The sequence below is a fragment of the Hydra viridissima genome, unplaced genomic scaffold (genome assembly GCF_058129835.1).
Source record: "Hydra viridissima isolate aposymbiotic clone 2 unplaced genomic scaffold, HvirCarnegie_v1 scaffold_2, whole genome shotgun sequence".
Taxonomy (NCBI): domain Eukaryota; kingdom Metazoa; phylum Cnidaria; class Hydrozoa; order Anthoathecata; family Hydridae; genus Hydra; species Hydra viridissima.
Genome location: NW_028324301.1, coordinates 19,066,207 through 19,085,493, shown reverse-complemented (window position 1 = coordinate 19,085,493; position 19,287 = coordinate 19,066,207). Strand labels below are relative to the sequence as shown.

General features: G+C 28.8%; 1 protein-coding gene and 1 pseudogene across 3 annotated transcripts; both read left to right on the top strand.

Moving 5' to 3' along the window:
• Positions 1 to 1,054: 1,054 nt before the first annotated feature.
• On the top strand, positions 1,055 to 18,136 carry LOC145194914 (ubiquitin carboxyl-terminal hydrolase 8-like). Of its 2 annotated transcripts, XM_090079162.1 has the most exons (16): positions 1,055 to 1,337; positions 2,244 to 2,388; positions 2,785 to 2,870; positions 2,992 to 3,033; positions 8,734 to 8,752; positions 8,908 to 9,486; positions 9,720 to 9,805; positions 9,924 to 11,291; positions 11,370 to 11,457; positions 13,276 to 13,617; positions 13,734 to 13,856; positions 16,473 to 16,586; positions 16,673 to 16,725; positions 16,907 to 16,996; positions 17,324 to 17,576; positions 17,973 to 18,136. In XM_090079162.1, the coding sequence occupies exons 1-16, from the start codon at positions 1,216 to 1,218 to the stop codon at positions 18,033 to 18,035; spliced, it is 3,573 nt and encodes a 1,190-aa protein (XP_089935288.1). In that variant the 5' UTR covers positions 1,055 to 1,215; the 3' UTR covers positions 18,036 to 18,136. The 2 variants fall into 2 exon arrangements, with proteins under 2 accessions (XP_089935288.1, XP_089935289.1); XM_090079163.1 differs by lacking the exons at positions 13,276 to 13,617; positions 13,734 to 13,856; positions 16,473 to 16,586; ... (2 more) ...; positions 17,324 to 17,576; positions 17,973 to 18,136 and adding an exon at positions 11,684 to 11,767.
• Positions 4,899 to 8,399, top strand: LOC149892326 (uncharacterized; annotated as a pseudogene). Its single transcript, XR_016450310.1, has one exon. The product of XR_016450310.1 is annotated as an uncharacterized LOC149892326 (transcript).
• Positions 18,137 to 19,287: the final 1,151 nt, after the last annotated feature.

The window sequence follows — 19,287 nt, the reverse complement described above, 5'->3', positions numbered from 1 at the left end:
GATACTTTGCATTACATGTTTTTTCTAGTAAACTATCAAGAACATTGAATACCATGTTGAGAATAAACTCGTTCTATTTCTTTGGTGAAAGATATGAAAAAGATTCAGGGTGGATTCGACAAAACCTGTGCTCTTTTACAAGTTAAAATTAGAAACTTGTTTCAACAACCCAAATACATTTCCTGTATTATAAATCTGGCTGAAATGACTCTCTATGGGCTTGTAAAGCCAGGCTTTATACCTAAATGTATGTATTGCAGGGTAAAGGTTTTTTCAAAATATCACTCCAATTCTATCACTAATCTTCTCCTTGAATTTGCTCTTAAAGTTCTGCATCAATTATGCCTCTGTTGTTAAGTAAATTTCTTTCCCTTTCTTTCCACTAAGTAAAGCTTTGTGGATGAGTTTTGGAATTTTCATGAAAACTGATTGCCTCTGGTCCTTTTTATTGTTTAAATCTACTTTCTTGCTCAAAGAAACAAGTACCTTTTTTACCCTGTAGCTCTTCTCAAATGAACCTTTCATAGTTCTGACCTCTTATGTACTATTTTCTTAAGTGTAAAAAAAGAAAACAAACATTTATATTTTACGGAAAGAAACAGTTTTAAAAAGGAACCCTGATTAACAGCTATTTTTTTAAAATCCCAGAATAAAAATTGTAAATACAAGAATAAATATATGAAATTCTTCAAGAAGTAAGCGTTTTACAAATTTCACTTCATTTAATTTAACTATTATTCAGAATCAACTACCAACTATTGTTATTCGAAAATCAAATGCTAACCTTTTTCAGAATTTTGAGTAAGCAAAAACGAAAAACAAAAAAAAAAAACATTATAAAAGATTTCAGAGAGATCGACTCTCGTTTATCGTAACCACGTTAGAATACACATGCATCTCTTTTTTTCAATTGCAACAAAATCACAAGAAAGAGAACTTAACATCATATCATGCTTATCGCATGCGCAGAGCTATCTGTCTACTTTTTTAACGGGCTACTTATTTAACGTGACAACGGGCTACTTATTTAACGTGACACCGGACTCAAAACTCTGACTGAAATGTAAGCATCCAGAACTTACCCGGAACTGAGCTTCTTTTCCGGAATTCAAATGAAATAACAAAAATTGTTGTCAAACGAGTAGTTGAAATTAATTTTATCGATGATTTCTAGTTGCAAGACTTCTTAGTTGCAATAATTACTATTTTTGTATAATGCCTGCTAATGTTAAACGCTCATCTGTCAATAAACCACTTAATTACAAGAATGTCGATGAATTGAATAAAGTTGCAGAAAATATAAAAATAATTATCAAGAATCAAGCGCAATGTAAACAGTAAGAAATAAAGATTATTATACACATCTATTTGCTAAAAGTGTATATATCATATTTTTGATTTTTTTTTTTTTTTTTTTTTTTTTTGTACTTTTTTTTTTATAGAAATTCAAATATTAATAAACACTCCAAAGATTAAAGTAATCATAAGTAAAAGGAGTATTAAAATTATTCTTTGAAGTTTTGTAAGAGAATTTCTTCACTTTTTCTCAAAACGATGAGACTTTTATTGAGAAATTATATATATTTTACAGTATCAAAGGTTTTTTATGTATGAATTTGTAGCAAGTGTTGAAGTAAAGGGTTTGAAAAAACAAAATTAAAGTCTCAATAAAAAGTAGCTTGTAAATATACACCTGAAAAAAGATTTCTAATAAAAATTTAAAATAATTTGCAATGTATACATTTTGATTTTATTAGGTTTATGTTGTAAATTTGAACAGCAATTATTCCTATGCGTTAATTTACTAAAAAAACAGTCTATAAAAAGAAGTTAGTAAAATATAGTCCCAAATTTGTATCAGATTTTTCAGCTTTTAGTATTTGAGCAAAAGTAATTATAATTAATTGACTTTGTTAAGCCTAGTAACAAAACATGCTTTTCTTGGTTTATATGAGTTATGATAAAGGTTAAGATAAATTATGTTATAAAGCTACTAATTTAAAATGGAATGACACTGATGATAAGGTTAACTTGTTATTTGGTACTTTATGCTATAATATATTTTAAAGAAGAACTTGTGCCATGCACTTAGTAACTGTTATTGCAATTGAATTTTATTTTTTTGGTATCTAATAAGAACTTTTATCTATGTAGTAACATTTTTTAAATCTGTAGTTCCTCACAAATTAAATGATAGTTTTATAATACTTTTATTTATTGATCTCCTTTGCGTTTGTGTATAGATATTGCAAATCTGCTAATGAAGTATTTAGAAAAGCAGAGAGTCATTACAAAAACGGAGATGAGGAAAATGCATATATTCTGTACATGCGATACTTCTATATCTATGACAAAATTAGAAAATCTTTTGAGTTTAACAAAGATAAAGTATGTAAATTTTCAGTAATGTAAATGAATATATATGTAAAGTATGTAATTTTTATTATGTGGAAAAGTATCTGTTAAAATGTATCTGTTAAAAAGTACTTCTTAAAAGGTATCTATTAAATAGTATCTGTTAAATAAATTAACTGTATTTAACAAAAATCCCTTCAATTTTGTCTTGTTTAAATTTATATTTGTTTTTAAAATTGGCATATACAGCAAAGCTCTTCATATATATAATATATCATATTTTGATCTATTTAAGTAACATTAGTAACCATGGTGAGCTAAAAATTTTTTTTTATTTAATGTGTACTAAGAAATCACAAAATGAACATGTTTTACTTCTTGATAACACTTTTGACATATTTTATTGCAGCTTTTATGTTTTATTTTTAGAAGATATATTTATTAATACTGAAGGAATGTGATACAGAAGCTGGTATGGAAAGAGCAGAAGATCTTTCTCAGTGTTTACAAAAAAGGTAGATTGTATTGATCATTTTCCTAGCTTAACTACTAGCTTAAATAGTTGTCATCCAGATAATCAAGATTATGCAACATGTAAAATAGAATGCAATTTAACAATATTGATTGTTATTTAAGATATATGAATCTAGTGAAAGCTGAAGATGCAAGCAAGAAAAAGTATGTGTTCTATTATTTGCTATATATAATCATTTTGTATTATTAGTCACTAAGTAATAAAAAACTCATGAATAAGATGTACTAGTTTAAAACAAAAGAGTTCAAACAGCTGTAATGAGTAAATAATTACTTCTTTTGATCACAAATATATTTGATTTACAAGTCTTTAAATAAGACAATTTTAGATCTTTTAAATTCTTAGGACACAAAAAAATAATTTTTGCTTTGTCATATATTTATTTAATATTTGCATTTAATGACATATTTGCAATACCACTTAAAAGTTTAGTAGTCGTAGCAGTAGCAGTAGCAGCATTTTTAGTAGAAAACTAGTATGTATGGATTTTAGGCAGGTAAAACCAAAGTTTATGACATTTTCACATTTTGTAAATGAGAGCAAAATATTTTACTTATTTTTAGTAATATTTTTGCAAGATAATATCAATTGTGGTTATATATTTCAAAATAATTGTTTTGAATCTATATCAGTAAAACAAAGAGGGTTTACCAAGTTTGTATGTTAAGGGACATGTTTCATTGTAGTGCAGAAATTAAAAGTAAATTTAAGAGCAACAATTATTTTCCTTTTGCTACTGACAAAAAAAAATACAATTGACCATTGCACAGAGAAGTGTGGAAGGTGTTCTTGAGATAAAGGGTGTATAGGAAAAACTTGATATTTCAGCACACCCTATCAAATTCACAATCAATCTCATCTCAAAAGACCAAATAATCCTTCTATAGAAGCATTATTTAGCTGTTAAGTATACATTTGGAGGCAATTTTAAATTCTTTATTTTTACGTTTTAATAGATGGATTTTGAATTTTTTATGTTTGAGATGGTTAACTTCCCAGCATGGTGCAAACTCAAAACTTTTATAAGTTAATGATGATGTGATATGAGGATGGTTTACAAAAAAAGCACCGCAACCGGAACCTGGGCAAAATACCCCAACAAGTTTGCCCTCTTGACCCCCTTGACAAGCTAAATTATATTTTGGAAAAAAAAACTGCGTTACTCTATAGTAGACCAAAGCACTTTTGCATAACTCAAATTTCATCAACAATACTCAATGTGATTAGAAACGGTGACCAGGTAAAATTTACAAACCCCTCAACTTTATGTTAAAGTTGTGTTTTTGTTCAAAAAGTTTCTCCCTCAATCAGGGTCAAGAGGCAAATAGTTAAGGTATTTTCATAAAAATAACATATAGCTTTGCTGCCAAATATTATTTTCTTAAAAATTGAAAATTAGCATTAGTATATTATTTTACTGTAGTAATTTCAATGTCACAGATTGACCTTAAGTGTAAATCAAAGTAAATTAGTGACATCAGATTGTGGGAATTAAAGAATAATTTGGAAGATCTGATCTCTTTTTCATTCAACCCTTATACCAATTTGGTTTAAACAATCTGTAATTGTGGTAGTTGGATTAATGTGAGTTGAAGACACTCAAAAAAAAAAAAATACTTTTGTTGCAAGAAAATAGTCAGCTTTAATATTAAGAAACAATTTAAAGAAATAATTTCCAATACCAAATAAACCAAAAAGTCACGAAGACTGTAGAAGTTCTGTATGTCTGTTATGCATGAGAAAAAGTGATAGATATTTAAATTACTTTATTATAGCAAGAATCCGAAAACTTGTTAAAATGACATAAATCATGCAGATGAACGAGTTCAACATGGTATTTGCAACTTATGTGGAACTATTTTACAAAAAAGAGATGTCGGTGATATGACGTGTTCATTGCAACCTCTCAACAATTTCGATGGTTATCAAGCCTTTTACATGAACATCTAGTGCATGTGATTGTCTTATTTGCTGAATTGGAAAACAAAAGTTTTGAGGATTAAACTAACAAGGCGCAGTTGGACAGAGATTACAGGTAAAACCATTTGTCAAACTTGGGATTGATGGCAGAGGATCATTTTTGAAAGTGAGCTCGGCTGTTGTTAAGGTAACTGACGATAGTGACAAAATGAGTAGTTCTCAGCAAAAAAAGAGTCACATGTTAACATGTTCAATAGCTTGAGACGGTGTTAAATGTCAACTAATTAATGCCATTGTTGAAAATGCAGCTGAAATATACGAGATTCTTAAAGCATCAATGAATATTATTCAAGTGAATGATGTGGCATTTTACATTTCATGCAATCTAAAAGTGGCCAATCTCATTTGTGGAATTCAATCCCATTCAAGCAAGCATCCTTGCTGCTGGTGTGATGTCGATTCTGACAATCTATTAGAATGTGGATCTCTAAGATCTTTTGGCACTTTGAAGGAAAGATATGCGGAGCTTGTTGCTTATGGCTCAGATGTAGACTTTGCAAATGTAATTCATTCAGCGTTGATCAATATGGATAACTCAGTGTTCATTTTAGATGTTATTCCGCCAATGGAACTCCATCTTCTTCTTGGAATTGATAACCGTCTTTTCAAATATCTTTCAGATTTCCAGCCTGATGCAAAAGAATGGCCATCTGAGTTGCACATTCAGCTCCAGCTGTGCCAAGGTAGACAATTCAAAGGCAACAATTGCCAAACGCTTTTAAAAAACATTGACACTCTCCAACGAATTACTGAAAAAGCTTGTGCTTATAAAGTCTTTGGTTTTATTGAAACTCTGAGACATTTTAAAGAAGTTGTTTCTTCATGTTTGGAACAATACTAAAGGGAAGCTTTATGACTGAACTTCAGAAATTCAAAGGATTTTTCCTATTTTTTCCTATATCGGTCGCACCGTTGGTCCATGATGTTTTCTAGCATGTTGAAGAACTTGTGTTAAAGCATCAATCTTCACTCGGAATCTTTAGCGAACAAGCAACTGAAACATTGCTCTCAAAATTCAATGTTCATCAGGAAAGATACGAGTACTGCTCTGAGCATCCAGAGTATGGAAAACAAATTTATAGTTGTGTTGTTGACTATAACAGCAAGTAGTTTTTTTCAGTTTTTAACTAACATACAATTATTTGCAAGGAACTAAAATAATATTTATAGGTAGACATCCATGGAGAACTTATCTCAACCTTTGGTGCACTTCAGATGAGATGTTTAGAAATCTAATTTCGACCAAGCTAAATTTAGAGTTTAAACAATAAGGTTAAGGTTACATCTTTTTTTTTTTTAATGTTTATGATAATTGATTTTTGCAACAACATTTTCCGCCATTTTCACAAAAATCTCCCAATATATTTGCCCTCTTGAATCCCATTTAAAAAGATAATTTTTTTTGAAAAAAAAAACTCCGCTATCTTAAATCAAATCAAAATTCATTAAAAAAAAGCAAGTTTAATCAAATTTATTTATTGTTGATGAAATTTGATTTGTATAAACGAGCTTTGTTCTACTATAGAATAACGTACTTTTTTGCCAAAATAATATTTTCTTTGATGGGGGTCAAGAGGGCAAAATTGTTGGGGTATTTTTTTCCCCAAGTTCTGATTGTTTTAATTGTTCGTAAACCATCCTCATTTGACATCACCTTGAACATATAAAAGTTTATTTGCTTGCACCATGCTGGTAAATTAACCATCTCAAATACACAAATTTCTACGTCCACCTGAAAAAACACAAAAATCAAACTCTAAAAGAATTAAAAGATTTTAAAAGCACCTGCAAATGTACTTATAAGGTCTACGCAATGCTTTCACAGAAGGATTTTTTGGTACTTTCAGATGAGGTTGATCGTGAATTTGACGAGATGTGATAGTAATCCCAAACTTATATCAACTTGAATGTTTTGAAACAGGGTTTTGTGTTTCAGTTAAGCTAATGATAATTTTACACAATAAAGCAGTAAAAACTTTTTGAGAGTGCCATTTTCGGAGATTGTTTGTCGTATATATCAATTTAAGATAATGAAATTTTGCATCAACTGTCTGCTTTTTTAAGTTTATAAATTAATGTAACCACTGTGTCTAGCTCTAAGTAATAGTGCACTGCTTTGTAACATTCTGAAATAGATTTCTCATGTATAAGAGTCTTGAGGAAAACAATACTTTTAATAGTTATTTAAAAAATTTTCTTAGTGGTTTGGTGCTTTTATTGTAAATTAAAAGCATTTTATAAAAATTTAGAAAAGATGTTTAATTTTTTATTACTTTCTTTTAAATTTTACAGAATGTTCATACTATGAAAAACATTTTTTGTAAGTATTTTCTTCTTGTCATTCTGCCACTTCGGTCTGCCCTTGTTTAAATGTCTTATTGAGGGTTTTCATACTCTGCTGGTATATGTTTCAACTATTGTTAGTCATTCATTTTTTACAGATTTACTAGTATTTTTTAGCAGTAGTTTGCCATGTAAACATTCATCCAGAATAAGAATGCTTGCACAACAAGCTTTAGTTTTGCTCTTCATTTTATTGTCAATGAAACATATTCCGGCTTATTAGGATAAAATATAAATTCAAACAGGCATAAGCTTAAAATTTTATCTTATCCTCTTTAGTAATTTTTTTCCTGTTTTTTATTTTGTTCATGTCTTTTATTTTGTGCTTTACAGCTGGAAATTCTCCATCACATATTTTTTAAGCGGCTGATAATCCTAACAGATTTTTGATCATAGCATTGCTTTTGCTTTCAAAAATCAAGGACATTGATTGCAAACTAAGTCCAACTCATTAGTTCATCAAAATTGTTATTACAAGTATAGCCATTCAAGCATGATTCCACTTTGTTAGATCTCTTTAATGTTTATTCTGCATGGGAGGAGTAGGAAGTTTTTTTCCCAGTTTCATGATATTCACACAAAATTTATGCATCAATTATATATACACACAAAATTTATGCATCAATTGTTGACAGAAATAAAATGTTTCCTAGGCAGAATTTATTTGTGTTAGTTTTTCTTGCGCTATGTTAATGTTTATTATTAGTATTACCACAACACGGTCTTGCTTTCAAAAAAAATGTAAAATGAGTACATGAAGTGAGTGGTAATTGTTTCAAATACTGCTTCTGCTAAATATTTTGCGGCCACATATTATCAGGAAATAAGCTTCCTCTCCTTCACAGATAATAATCTGAAGAGTGATTGGTCAGACTTTATGGGTTAGATGTCCTATGTAACTTTCAAAAAGGTCTTATCTTGTCAGATGATGTATTTCAATAAAGTAACAGCTGTTCTCCAACAGTAATAATGATTCTTATGGATATTAAAATAACTCATTTTTGCACAAAATTGTGCTTAGCAACTTTCATCAATGAAATATTAGTATATGAATCTGTTAGTAAAATAATTATCGTGTTTTAAATCATTTTTTGGATATTCTTACAAGTTAATATCTTTTTCTAAAGTTTGATGATTTACAGCTTTGACATGGTTTACATTTTATTCAATGATTGCAAAGATAAAAGAATTTCAACGTTTTTTTATGCATGGCATTTAAAACACTTATTTTTAATTATTTTTTTTTATTTTATTTCTTTTTTTATATATATATAACATATCCTCTGTGTTGTAACAGAAAGGTAATAGCAGATTCAAAGTGGAATCAAAGTTTGTAATTTTTCACACAACATTTATGAAATATATAATATTGTAAATATACTTTGTTTTTTAAAGGTCCTGATCAGTTAATAACTTTTTTAGGAGTGCAATTTTTTGTAATTACATGTTATTTTAGTCATACAAATTCTTATTCCACTTCTACTCTTTCTTTCAATTAGTTTTATTTATCTTTTTTTCAGAGCTTCAAATAATTTGAATGTAAGTTGTTTTTTCTTTTTTGTTGTTGTTTTTTTTAACTAAACATTACTAAAAAAAGCAATAAAAGTAGTAAAATATTATTTTAAATAGGGAAATTTTTTTGACACTTCGAATTTGAAATATTTTCAATATTGAAATAACTTTTGATTGTTTAGGAGGAAGTAGATCTGATTTTGCCTGATGTTCCAAGCGATTTAAAAGTTAAACAATTTGACATAGTCAAAGAAAAAGAAAATACCACAAAGGATCAGGAGGACAAGAGGGAGGTTTCTTTAAGAAGTATAAATACTGTTAAAGAGAAATCAAGTTGCAAATTTATTTCTGTTTATGATCTATATGAAATTCTAAAAGATTCTAAAAGCCATCCTCATTCTACTCTAATAATTGATGTACGACCTGTTGATGAATACAATGAAGCAAGTATTTCTCATCAATGCATGATTAATGTGCCAGAGAACCTTTTAAAGTCTGGTGCTAATGTTAATACAATTGAAATGAAACTCAGTAAAGAAGCTTGGGAATTATGGAGGAGTCGTTTTGAAAAACAAAATGTTATTATCATTGATTATAATTTCAATGAAAACTCCATTTCTATACCATGTCCTGTTACTATTCTTGCTGATATTTTGCTAAAGTTTGAAGGCAATTTTAAATTGTTTGCTCTGTTGGGTGGATTCAAACAATGGCATCTATCCTATCCTTCATTAACAACAAACCCTGTATACATCAAAGCTGTAAGTATTTTATCATTATTTGTCTTTTTTTATTTGAAGTCTGTTTTTCTATAATAATAAATGCAAACTTTTTATATAAATTTAAATGCAAAATAAAAAAAATTGTTTTAAAAAAGTTCTTTTAAGTAAAAACAGGATTTCTTTTTATGTCATCTTAAATAAAGCTTCATACAGATTTTAGGCCCAGTAATTCAGGTTCTAAAGTTCTAATTACAATAGTAATAATTTTTTAGGTTCAAAATCTGCACATAGATCAAGATCCACTTAGTCTCATAAAAGACCTTAGTTATCCAGTGCTCCCTGCTAATGTCAGTAAAATGTAAGAAAATCTAAAATAATTTTCTGTATAATTTTACATTAAAGTTATAAAGTTGAAAAGTCAATCTTTCCCAAATTGAAATTTTTCCATTGAATTTTACATTTTCATGTTATTCTAGGAAAGAAGAAACAATCACTTCTACATCAATTGCAAATGTCAATGTTACTCCTCCTGGTGAAAAACAAAACGGAAAAAGTGAAAATACAACTACCTCAAAAGATGATTATTTTGCTGTACCAATAGTGAAACAGATGATTGCCAATCAAAAAATCTCTAATGGTGGAGTTTTACAGAATTCTATGTCTGAAGTAACTCCAGTAAATCTAAAATCTGAACAAACTAAGCTGGAACTTATTGAAGAGAGAATCCCATCAGCTAAAAATACTTCTTCGTTAAATTTAAGTACTGAGCAGAATGAAAAGCCAAGTTCTGTTAAGCCAAATAATGGATCTCTTTCAGAGGTTTCTTCAACTTACAATGTTCCCAAAGAATCCTCTGATTCTTCTAATGTTATCTCTAATCAACCACAGAATCCATCCGTAATTAATTCAAATGATAAAGCGAATGATGTTTCCAAGATTGTTGTTTCAAGCTTAAGCAAATTAACTACAGTGCTACCTGCCTCAGGATCATCAATCAAGCTTGATAAACCTGCTGGTATCAGTGTTGTATCGCAGGTTTCTCCAATGCCAAATGTGTTAACTAATAAACTCCCACCTACCTCTTCTTTAACCCAATTCAATATTTCAACCACTCATTCCCCAACTATTAAACCACAAGTACCTTTGCAGCCACAGTCCAATTATCAAGTTCAAGTGCCATCTCATTCAGTTGAACAACAAACTCCTGTCTCTTTTATTTCATCACCAGCAACTTCAAATGAATCAAAAAATACATCTGAAATAACACCAGTAAACAATCTTACAACTTCATTGTCTACACAAAATATTAACTTCCCTTACTTAGCAACAAAATCTACTGGATCAACTCAAGCTTCATTAAATTCTTCAAAACCACCTATAAACAGTCAAAATTCAAAAATGCCTGATGCTAAACTTAGTGTTATTCCAAATACTTCACTTTCGTCAACAAATGGTTTTCCATTTGAAACACAAAAACCTAAAAAACCTTTCACTACACCATTTGGTTTGCCAAATGGTTGGGAAAAAGCTATTAGTCATACAGGGAGAATTTATTATAAAGATCATAACACAGCAACAACCCACTGGGATTTACCTTTAGAAATTCAGCACCAGTTATCAACAAAGGTTTCACCAAAAAATGAACCTGAAGTTGGAATTAAACCATTGACAGAGCCTCTAACAGCACCTTTAACAGCGCCTCTAGCAGCACCAAAAATTTCTCTTAAAAATGATGCAGAATCAAAAATGAAAAGATCTCTCTCCTCCCCAAACCTAAATGAATCAGGTGCTGATCAACTCTTGAAGAAACCCCTGCCTGTTATTGATCGTTCATCCAAGCCAATGTAATCTTTTTTTTTTTTTTTACTCTATTTTTGCTTCTTCCTTACTTCTACCTTCTTTACCCAAGCACTTCTTTTTAGAGAAAGCACACCTGTTTTGGTTGACAGATCAACCAAACCTGTGTCAGCATCAAGGCTAGAAAAGTTGGCTCCAGTCTATGGCAGTAAGGTATAAACTTGTTTTTATAAAACATAAATATGCATATAAATTGTATTTATTAATGATATTATATGTATGTTTAGAATTGGTTACTTTGTTTAGTACTACTCATTACATTGATGTTTCAAAAAATATCTCTGACCAATTTTTTTACTTAAATTATTCAAGAGTATGATGATAAACTCACACATTTTCATTTTAACAATTTTTCATGTTAAAATTTTATGCCATTTAGAAGTGTTCAAAAAAGTGGACAAAAATTTATACATCAAGTGTATTTATAAATCTAGCCGACTAACATATCCTTTCAACTTTTATACCGAGTGAAAGCTTATTTTTTTTAGAGTTTTTTAGTTTACTTCTTAATTAAACTTTTCAAACTTAAAATTAAAACCTAACAAGAATACTTTTATATGGTTAATTTACATTTTTTTAAATTTTTAATTCATTTGCTACATTTAAAAGATGTTTTAATAGTTGCAGGTTAGTATTTAAAAAATATTAAGTATAAAGATGTTTTATTGATGTCAATGAAAATTTCTTCTATTGAAACTGCTAGTTTCCAAGTATTATTCTCTTTTTTGGTGGTGAAATGCTGAGGAGGAAACTATTATGAAAAATATATATAAAAGTGCTAATAATTCCCTAATATATTTATACACATTTTTCTTTCTTTTTTTTAAATAAGAAATGCATAGGAATAGTAGATGATTTGGAATGCAGTAAGTGATTGGCATTTGCATAAATTGCAAATTCTGGTCCCCTGATTAATTGGATTGAAGAAATGAGGAAAACTGTCTTAATAGTAGTAACTCTTTTCAATCAAAAGCAAAAGAACTTGCTGCAGCAGAAAATATTAATAGTTTTTACTAATGAATGTTCTTAGAGATTTCTGTAACACAATAAGTTATTATGCAATAAAATAAAAATGTCCCAGAAGTTTCTGGGAAGCTTGGAAGAAAAATTGAAAAATTCCATCTCACGCACTTGATGACATAAAGGATGATAACATTTGGGAAGATGGATATGTTTCTTTTCTGAAAATAGCAACATTAGTAAGGTAGACTTTTTGGTAGTTTATGGCTTCATATATCTGAAAAGCAAGAAGAGTATTTTGGTGGAAAAAGTAATATGTAAAAAACTTTTTTTTTTATTATTAAATTCAAAATATTTTTTGCTTTTATCTTAAAAATGTTCCTTAAGATTGTAAGAAGATGAATATAGTGATCTGTAGAAAATATACCTCAACGTATCCATCAATTACAATATATAAAGCTACTCTTTTCAAATCAAAATAGGAGGTTAACTTATACACTTGCATATATCAAACTTTAGGAAATGCTAGTTAGTACATGATTAACAAAACACATGTAAAGTTTTTTTATACACTGCTATAACTGTAAAAATTACATAGGCTGATAGTAAATGATCACTTAAGGACACTTCAATAACATTGTTATTGCAGTAGGCATGACTTTTAATATGTGGGAAGTATGCATAAGAGTGCAGAAGAAAGATATTTTATCACATTTTATAATAATTTTGTTTTTGCCCATAATAATATGCTTCAGATTTAATGATCAATATTTTTTAATGCAATCTGTATAAGTCAGTGTAATAAATGTATTTTCTTACACATTAAGAATTGAAATCAATGTGCAAAATGCATAAATAACAAAAAAGGTATTTTGTGTATTATCTTTAAATGTATTTTAAATTATGTAGTTATTTTATATTTTGTAACAGTAATTGTTAATAAGTAGGAAAAACAATTGCATGAAACATGAAAATAAATATTAATTTAATTGAGAAACTTTGTATTCTAAGGGTCGAATCTTAACTGGATTAAAGAATCTAGGCAACACTTGTTATATGAACTCTGTAATCCAATGTCTTGCTAACACATTGCCACTTGGAAAGTATTTCACATCAGGAATGTATGAGAAACACTTAAACTTGTGCAATACAAATGCGCATCCTGGAGAACTTGCTCGCGAGTTAGCTTTCCTCATTATTGTCATTTCAGCAGGAGAATATCGTTCAGTCTCACCTATTGACTTCAAAATAGCATTGGGTAAATTTGCACCTGATTTTAATGGTTACAACCAACAAGATGCACATGAGCTTTTGATGTTTTTTATGGATGGGCTACATGAGGATGTAAACAAGGTATTTTTATTAAATATATTTGGTGTATTTTATAAAAAATATATTTGGTGTAATTCACAATAGATTCTTGCTAGATCCATTACTTGCTGTTTCTGCAGTATTATATTTGTTTTAAGGTGGCAAAAAAGGAAATCATAAAAGCAAAAGATACAGAAAATTTCTCTGATGAAGTGGCTGCTGACATTGCGTGGAAAGATTACAAACTCAACAATGATTCAGTGATAGTTGATCTATTTCAAGTAAAGATAATTTTATGCTGTGTAACTTGTCCTGCATAATTTTACCTTTTTAAATAACTCTATGCATATCAGAATGAGTAAATTTTTGTTCATACATAAAATGCTCATAACAAATTACCCATAGTGAGTCAAAAATGCCATTTTCTTATCAAAACAAGTTTTGTAATATAATAAACTATTTTTACCAGAAAATGGTAATTTTCTGGTAAAAATAGTTTACTATATAACAAAATTTAATTAAGGTAAGTTTCAAAATGTTTACTTAGTTAAATTAGTTTGCACAATTTAACAGTATGAAAAAAGCCAAGTACAGAACATATTATGCTCTGTTTAAATAACTCTATGCATGAAACATTTTCATGTTTTGTGCATAGAGCTACTTGAATCCTGCAATAATATAATTGCAATACATGGAAGATTCTAAGTTGGTTATTTTTAATGTTAAGTACATCAGTTGTAATCCACAATATGAATTATTTTTTTGTCTTTGGTGTCAAACAATTTCTTATCTAATTGACTGTTTTAAAAATAGGAAAATATTTCTAAATGTTGAGTGTTTTCAGGGAATTTTTGTCACAGCGAATGTTTTAGCTTGCTCTATTGTTACTTTTGTAAGTTTTTATACTCTTTTTCTATGCTTATAAAAATACCTCTTTTAAATTATTAATTTATTGTTAATTAAAAGTAAACATTAAAAAACCTTATTGATTTGTAAATGATCCTTGTATGCATGAATGAAAATGACTAGTAAGTAATTTCAAGGCTATATTTATGTATAACATTTCTCAATAATCTATTGTTTTTTTTTTTTATCCTAAGGGGATATGTAGGTTTATAATTTAATGGGTAATAATGAAAAAATCTTAGTTAAACTTGTTGGGTTTTAACTTTAGTGAGTTTTTTTTTTTTTTGCAATATACAAAAGGGGTTATATTTTTATCAAATTTTTTTGCAAAATTAAGATAGCAGTATATGTCATATTTATTCAAAAATAAAAGTTAGATTTTTTTTCCTTTAGTGCTTTATAAAGTTCTTTTTCAGAATGTTTTGTCAACACTTTATCTTTTAGTTTTAATGATGAAGCCGAGCTTGAATAGACTCAACTGCGATAATCCATTAAATTTTTTTTTTTTTTTTGCACCACCATAGATGATCTGCACACAACACAGCTGATATTTGTAAAGGATTGTATAAATGCCATTTGATAAAAACTGTAAAGAAAAAATATAGTTCTTTAACCACTTTTCCAAAACAAACTTTGTGAACAAAAATGTGTAACAAAAGTAGCTTTTTTTTTTTTGATGAAAGCTTCCACTTGAAAAAACTTCCACTTGAAGGAATTTTTCCTTTTTATGAAGAAACATGCCCTAGCTTAAACAATTTTCAATTGTTTTGCTCTCCTCCTGTTTTTCTTTTTTATTACTTAGACTTGTTTCTGTTTAATATTCAAAGAAACCTTACATATTGGATAACTAGCTCATCTAGTTATCCAATCAATGCAAACAAGTTATGCAGTTAAAAAAAAATTAACACGTTTCTAAATGAAAAAACTTGCAACATTAATAAACTATATATCATTAAAACCAGTAGTTGTTCAAATGGTATTTTTTATTTTGTACTTCTGATTTATCTAGTCTAAAATGTTTTTGGTGCATGATTAAAGGTATTTACTGTGAGTGAACTATTAAACATATTTATCTCATCTTGACATGTGAGGATTACCACTACTTTTCTATAAAAAAATTTTTTTAGTGTCAGTTGTTTACAATCATGGTAAGAAAAGATTTGACATGAAAAGAGGCAATATCTTTCAGACCAGTGACTATTTGGAGTCTCTTGAATATAGTTTGAGAATACCAATGGAATATTTAACCCTTTGAAATCCTCCATTCTGTGTTTTCTAAAAATGCCCCATACCATCAGGGTGGTGGGAATCTACTTATGATAGCAGAAATTGAAAGTGTTATATTGTTGGTACATGGATAATGCTATCAGATGAGCTCTGATTACTGATAAGAAAATTTTTATCACAGAGAAGTTTTTGAAAAATAGCTATAGTCTATACTTTGTCATCATTAAATGCAGTAGAACTCATTTTTGTGATTTAAGAAAAGTCATCATACAGCTTCTGCTGTGGTTTAGTAGGGAAATGCCTATGATGAGGTTCCCAAGCTTCATTTCTAGCCCATAAGGTGAAATTGACTCAGGAGTGGTTCAAAAATAATGTTCTGGAGTTGTTTTGAGCCGCTTTTAAGTCAGTTTCAGGACCAACAGGTGGCCCAGATTTGAATCCAGTAGATTACAGTTGTGGTCTGTGTTACAGGGTTTGGCTTTCTCTTCTCGACACCCAACTATTGAGTCTCTAAAGAGCAATTTCTTTTAAGTAGTGGACAATGTCCCCATGCATGAGGTGTGTGCATCCTGGAAAGCAAATGGTGATTTTGAATGTTGTTCTATGATTTGTAGCTATTGAATTACTCAATATATAAAAAAGAATTTTTTTTAATCTTTTGTCCTTTTCATTTTATAAGCAAAAAACTGTGTACCAAAACATTTGAGACTACTAGACTACAGATTATAACTAAATCTGTTAACTTAAAAATCTCTTAACTTTAGGGTCAATTTCTCAGTACAGTGACTTGTTTAAGTTGCAATAAGCGCTCCAAAACGTTTGATGCATTTAACTGCTTGCAACTGCAACTACCAAGCAATCAGTCAACAACTCTTGAGGTTTGTTAATTGTGTGCAACAAGTTTGAGTTGCTCTACTTGCCGTTTTCTTTTTGTGTGAGTTTTTTTTTTTTTTTTTTTTTATAGAGTTGTATTAAGTCTTTCACAAAAGCAGAAAAAATTGGCGGAAATGATAGCTGGTAAGTATACTTGGATGATATATATATATTAACACACATACATACGTACATACATATACATATACATGTACATACATATACATATACATGTATATAAAACAACAGTGTAAGACGAAATTTATATTGAAATCTTAATGCTCTCTTTTTATTTAACTTTTCAAACAGTTTTAAAATGATTTAGGAAATGTTCCAACTGTAGAAGATACCGTGAAGCATCTAAGACTATCGAAATATGGAAACTGCCTCCTGTTTTAATAATACAACTGAAAAGGTGTTTTCATTGTTCACTACTTTTAATAGTCTTGGTATTTGCATTAGTTCTCATGCTACGACGAGTGTTATTGAATGAGCAAAGGTCTTTCAGTAACACTCGTTGCAGCATGATAATTTGAAAAATTTCGAAATATTTTTTCAAAATTTTGAAATCGCTTGAAAACTGGATGAATAATTGTTAAAATGGTTTTAAAAAGATTTTGAATCAGTTGAGTAAAAAACAATTCTGCAAATATCTTTTGAGTTGTTAAACCTGATACTGTTTGATTAAGTACTAAACTAGGCTGTAAGTTAATAAAACTGATTTCTTCAATTGAATACTTAGATTTCATTTTGATGGTCGTTGGCATAATAAAATTCAAACTACTGTAAATTTTCCGATGCAAAACTTCGATATGTCGAAATATGTCGTTGCACCACAATCAAAATTTACTAAATATCGTCTTTACGCTGTTATTAACCACTACGGCAGTTTTGAATCAGGCCACTATACTGCGAGTTGTGAGAATCCCTACTATGGTAAATGGTATCAGTTTGATGATAGCATTATCAAGGATATTGATGAAAGTTCTATTAAGGTATTCCTAAAATAAATGTTATGTCATCACTACCGCTGACTACTTTTTTAAAATTAAATTACTTTATGTTGATCATGCACTCCAGTGATTCCTAGCAGTAGCTTTAGAGGTTTACTTTGGGGAACATTCCCTTGAAACAGGCGGCCGAAAATTGTATTTCTGTGAGTATCAATCTTGTATCATAAGAAATTTTTTTTAAAGTGTTTCGTAAATTTAATATCACGAAGCAACTACAATTAATCGCATACTTTAAATCTTAGTAAGCTACAAAGGCCACTATTAGACATTTTAATAGTAGCAAATCATTTTCTCGAATCTTGGCCATGTGATTTTCTATTGTGCGTTTTCGTAAAGATCTAAATTTCAACTGTTTATTAAACCTTTGTTTTTTTGTAGACAAATGCTGCTTACCTCTTGTTTTACACCGCGGTTGACTTTAAAGAGTACATGAAATCTTGAAGACGTATATTTATAAAACAGATTTGTAAATATTTGCTGAAAATTTTTATTTTGTATTTTGAATTTTAATTATTGAAGATGTTGAAGTACATGCGCGCTAAGACATTTTTGTTCCTTTCGTCGAGTTCTTCAATTGTAGATTTTTATAAACTAATTCTCTAGTGGAAAGTAAGATAGATAATCATTTAACAATGATAACTTATAGAAATTTATAAAAATTTGTGTACATACATACATACATACATACATACATACATACATACATACATACATACATACATACATACATACATACATACATACATACATGCGTGAGAGTGTACAATAATTTATTTAAGGTTTTTTTAAATTTCAGTCGTAGTAAATATGGAATGGGGTCATTTAAAAAAAGTAACGGGAATTTTTAGAAAAGAGCCCTGACACAAGAGTGTCTCATACTGTTTTTGTTTTTGTTTTTTTTAAAAAAAAAAGCAGTATGAGGTACATAAGCTATTGGGAATCGTAATTTAGAATTCACTTCTTTTCCTGACTAAAATTACTAAACAAAGCAGTCTGTTCTTGCTTGTAGCTTTATATTTCATGAGTTATTGCGTGATATTTTGTGCAAAGAAAAAGCTTGAAGATGCAAAACGACAAGTTCAATCAACAAAATCAAATAAAAAAAATTGATTTTTTGCTGCTTTTCGTTCTCAAGTTAAAATTCCCATGCAAAAATATTTGAAAATGTAAATTCGTAAATAAAATCAAAAATTTTTTGTTTCAAATTATTATTGGGAATATGCAAACCGTTTCTTATCAAAATTATGAATTATGTAAAGATATTAGCAATTATCAACATTGAAACTTATAAAATTAATTTGTAAAATATCCATTGACAATTAAATCATTTGTCTATAATTGAAATATTATTTTAAATTAACATATTTTTTTTACATAAATGTTCTATATTTATATACATATATTTCATACATATAATTTTTTAGTAAGCATATATTTATTACTACATAGGGAAAAGGTAAGGATCTTGAGTCTTACGATGTCAAAAAAAAAAAAAGCTTTCTTTTGTATGTTTTTGTAAAAATAAAAACGATATTAAAAATTTATATTTCTTTAATTTTAGTCATGTTTTCTTGTTTTAAACCATTTGCGGACCTATCGTGATATGTTCCGCTCTTTTTTAAAACATTTTTTTGCGTTTCTTCGTACTTCTTTATTTTTGCTACAGATAAACTAATTTTCGTTAAATAACTTT

Coding starts and splice junctions, on each gene's coding strand:
- LOC145194914 (XM_090079162.1), top strand. CDS start 1,216: ATGCCTGCTAATGTTAAACGCTCATCTGTCAATAAACCACTTAATTAC. Junction 2,389..2,784: donor TTGAGTTTAACAAAGATAAA/GTATGTAAATTT, acceptor TTTTATTTTTAG/AAGATATATTTATTAATACT. Junction 13,857..16,472: donor TGATAGTTGATCTATTTCAA/GTAAAGATAATT, acceptor TCTTAACTTTAG/GGTCAATTTCTCAGTACAGT.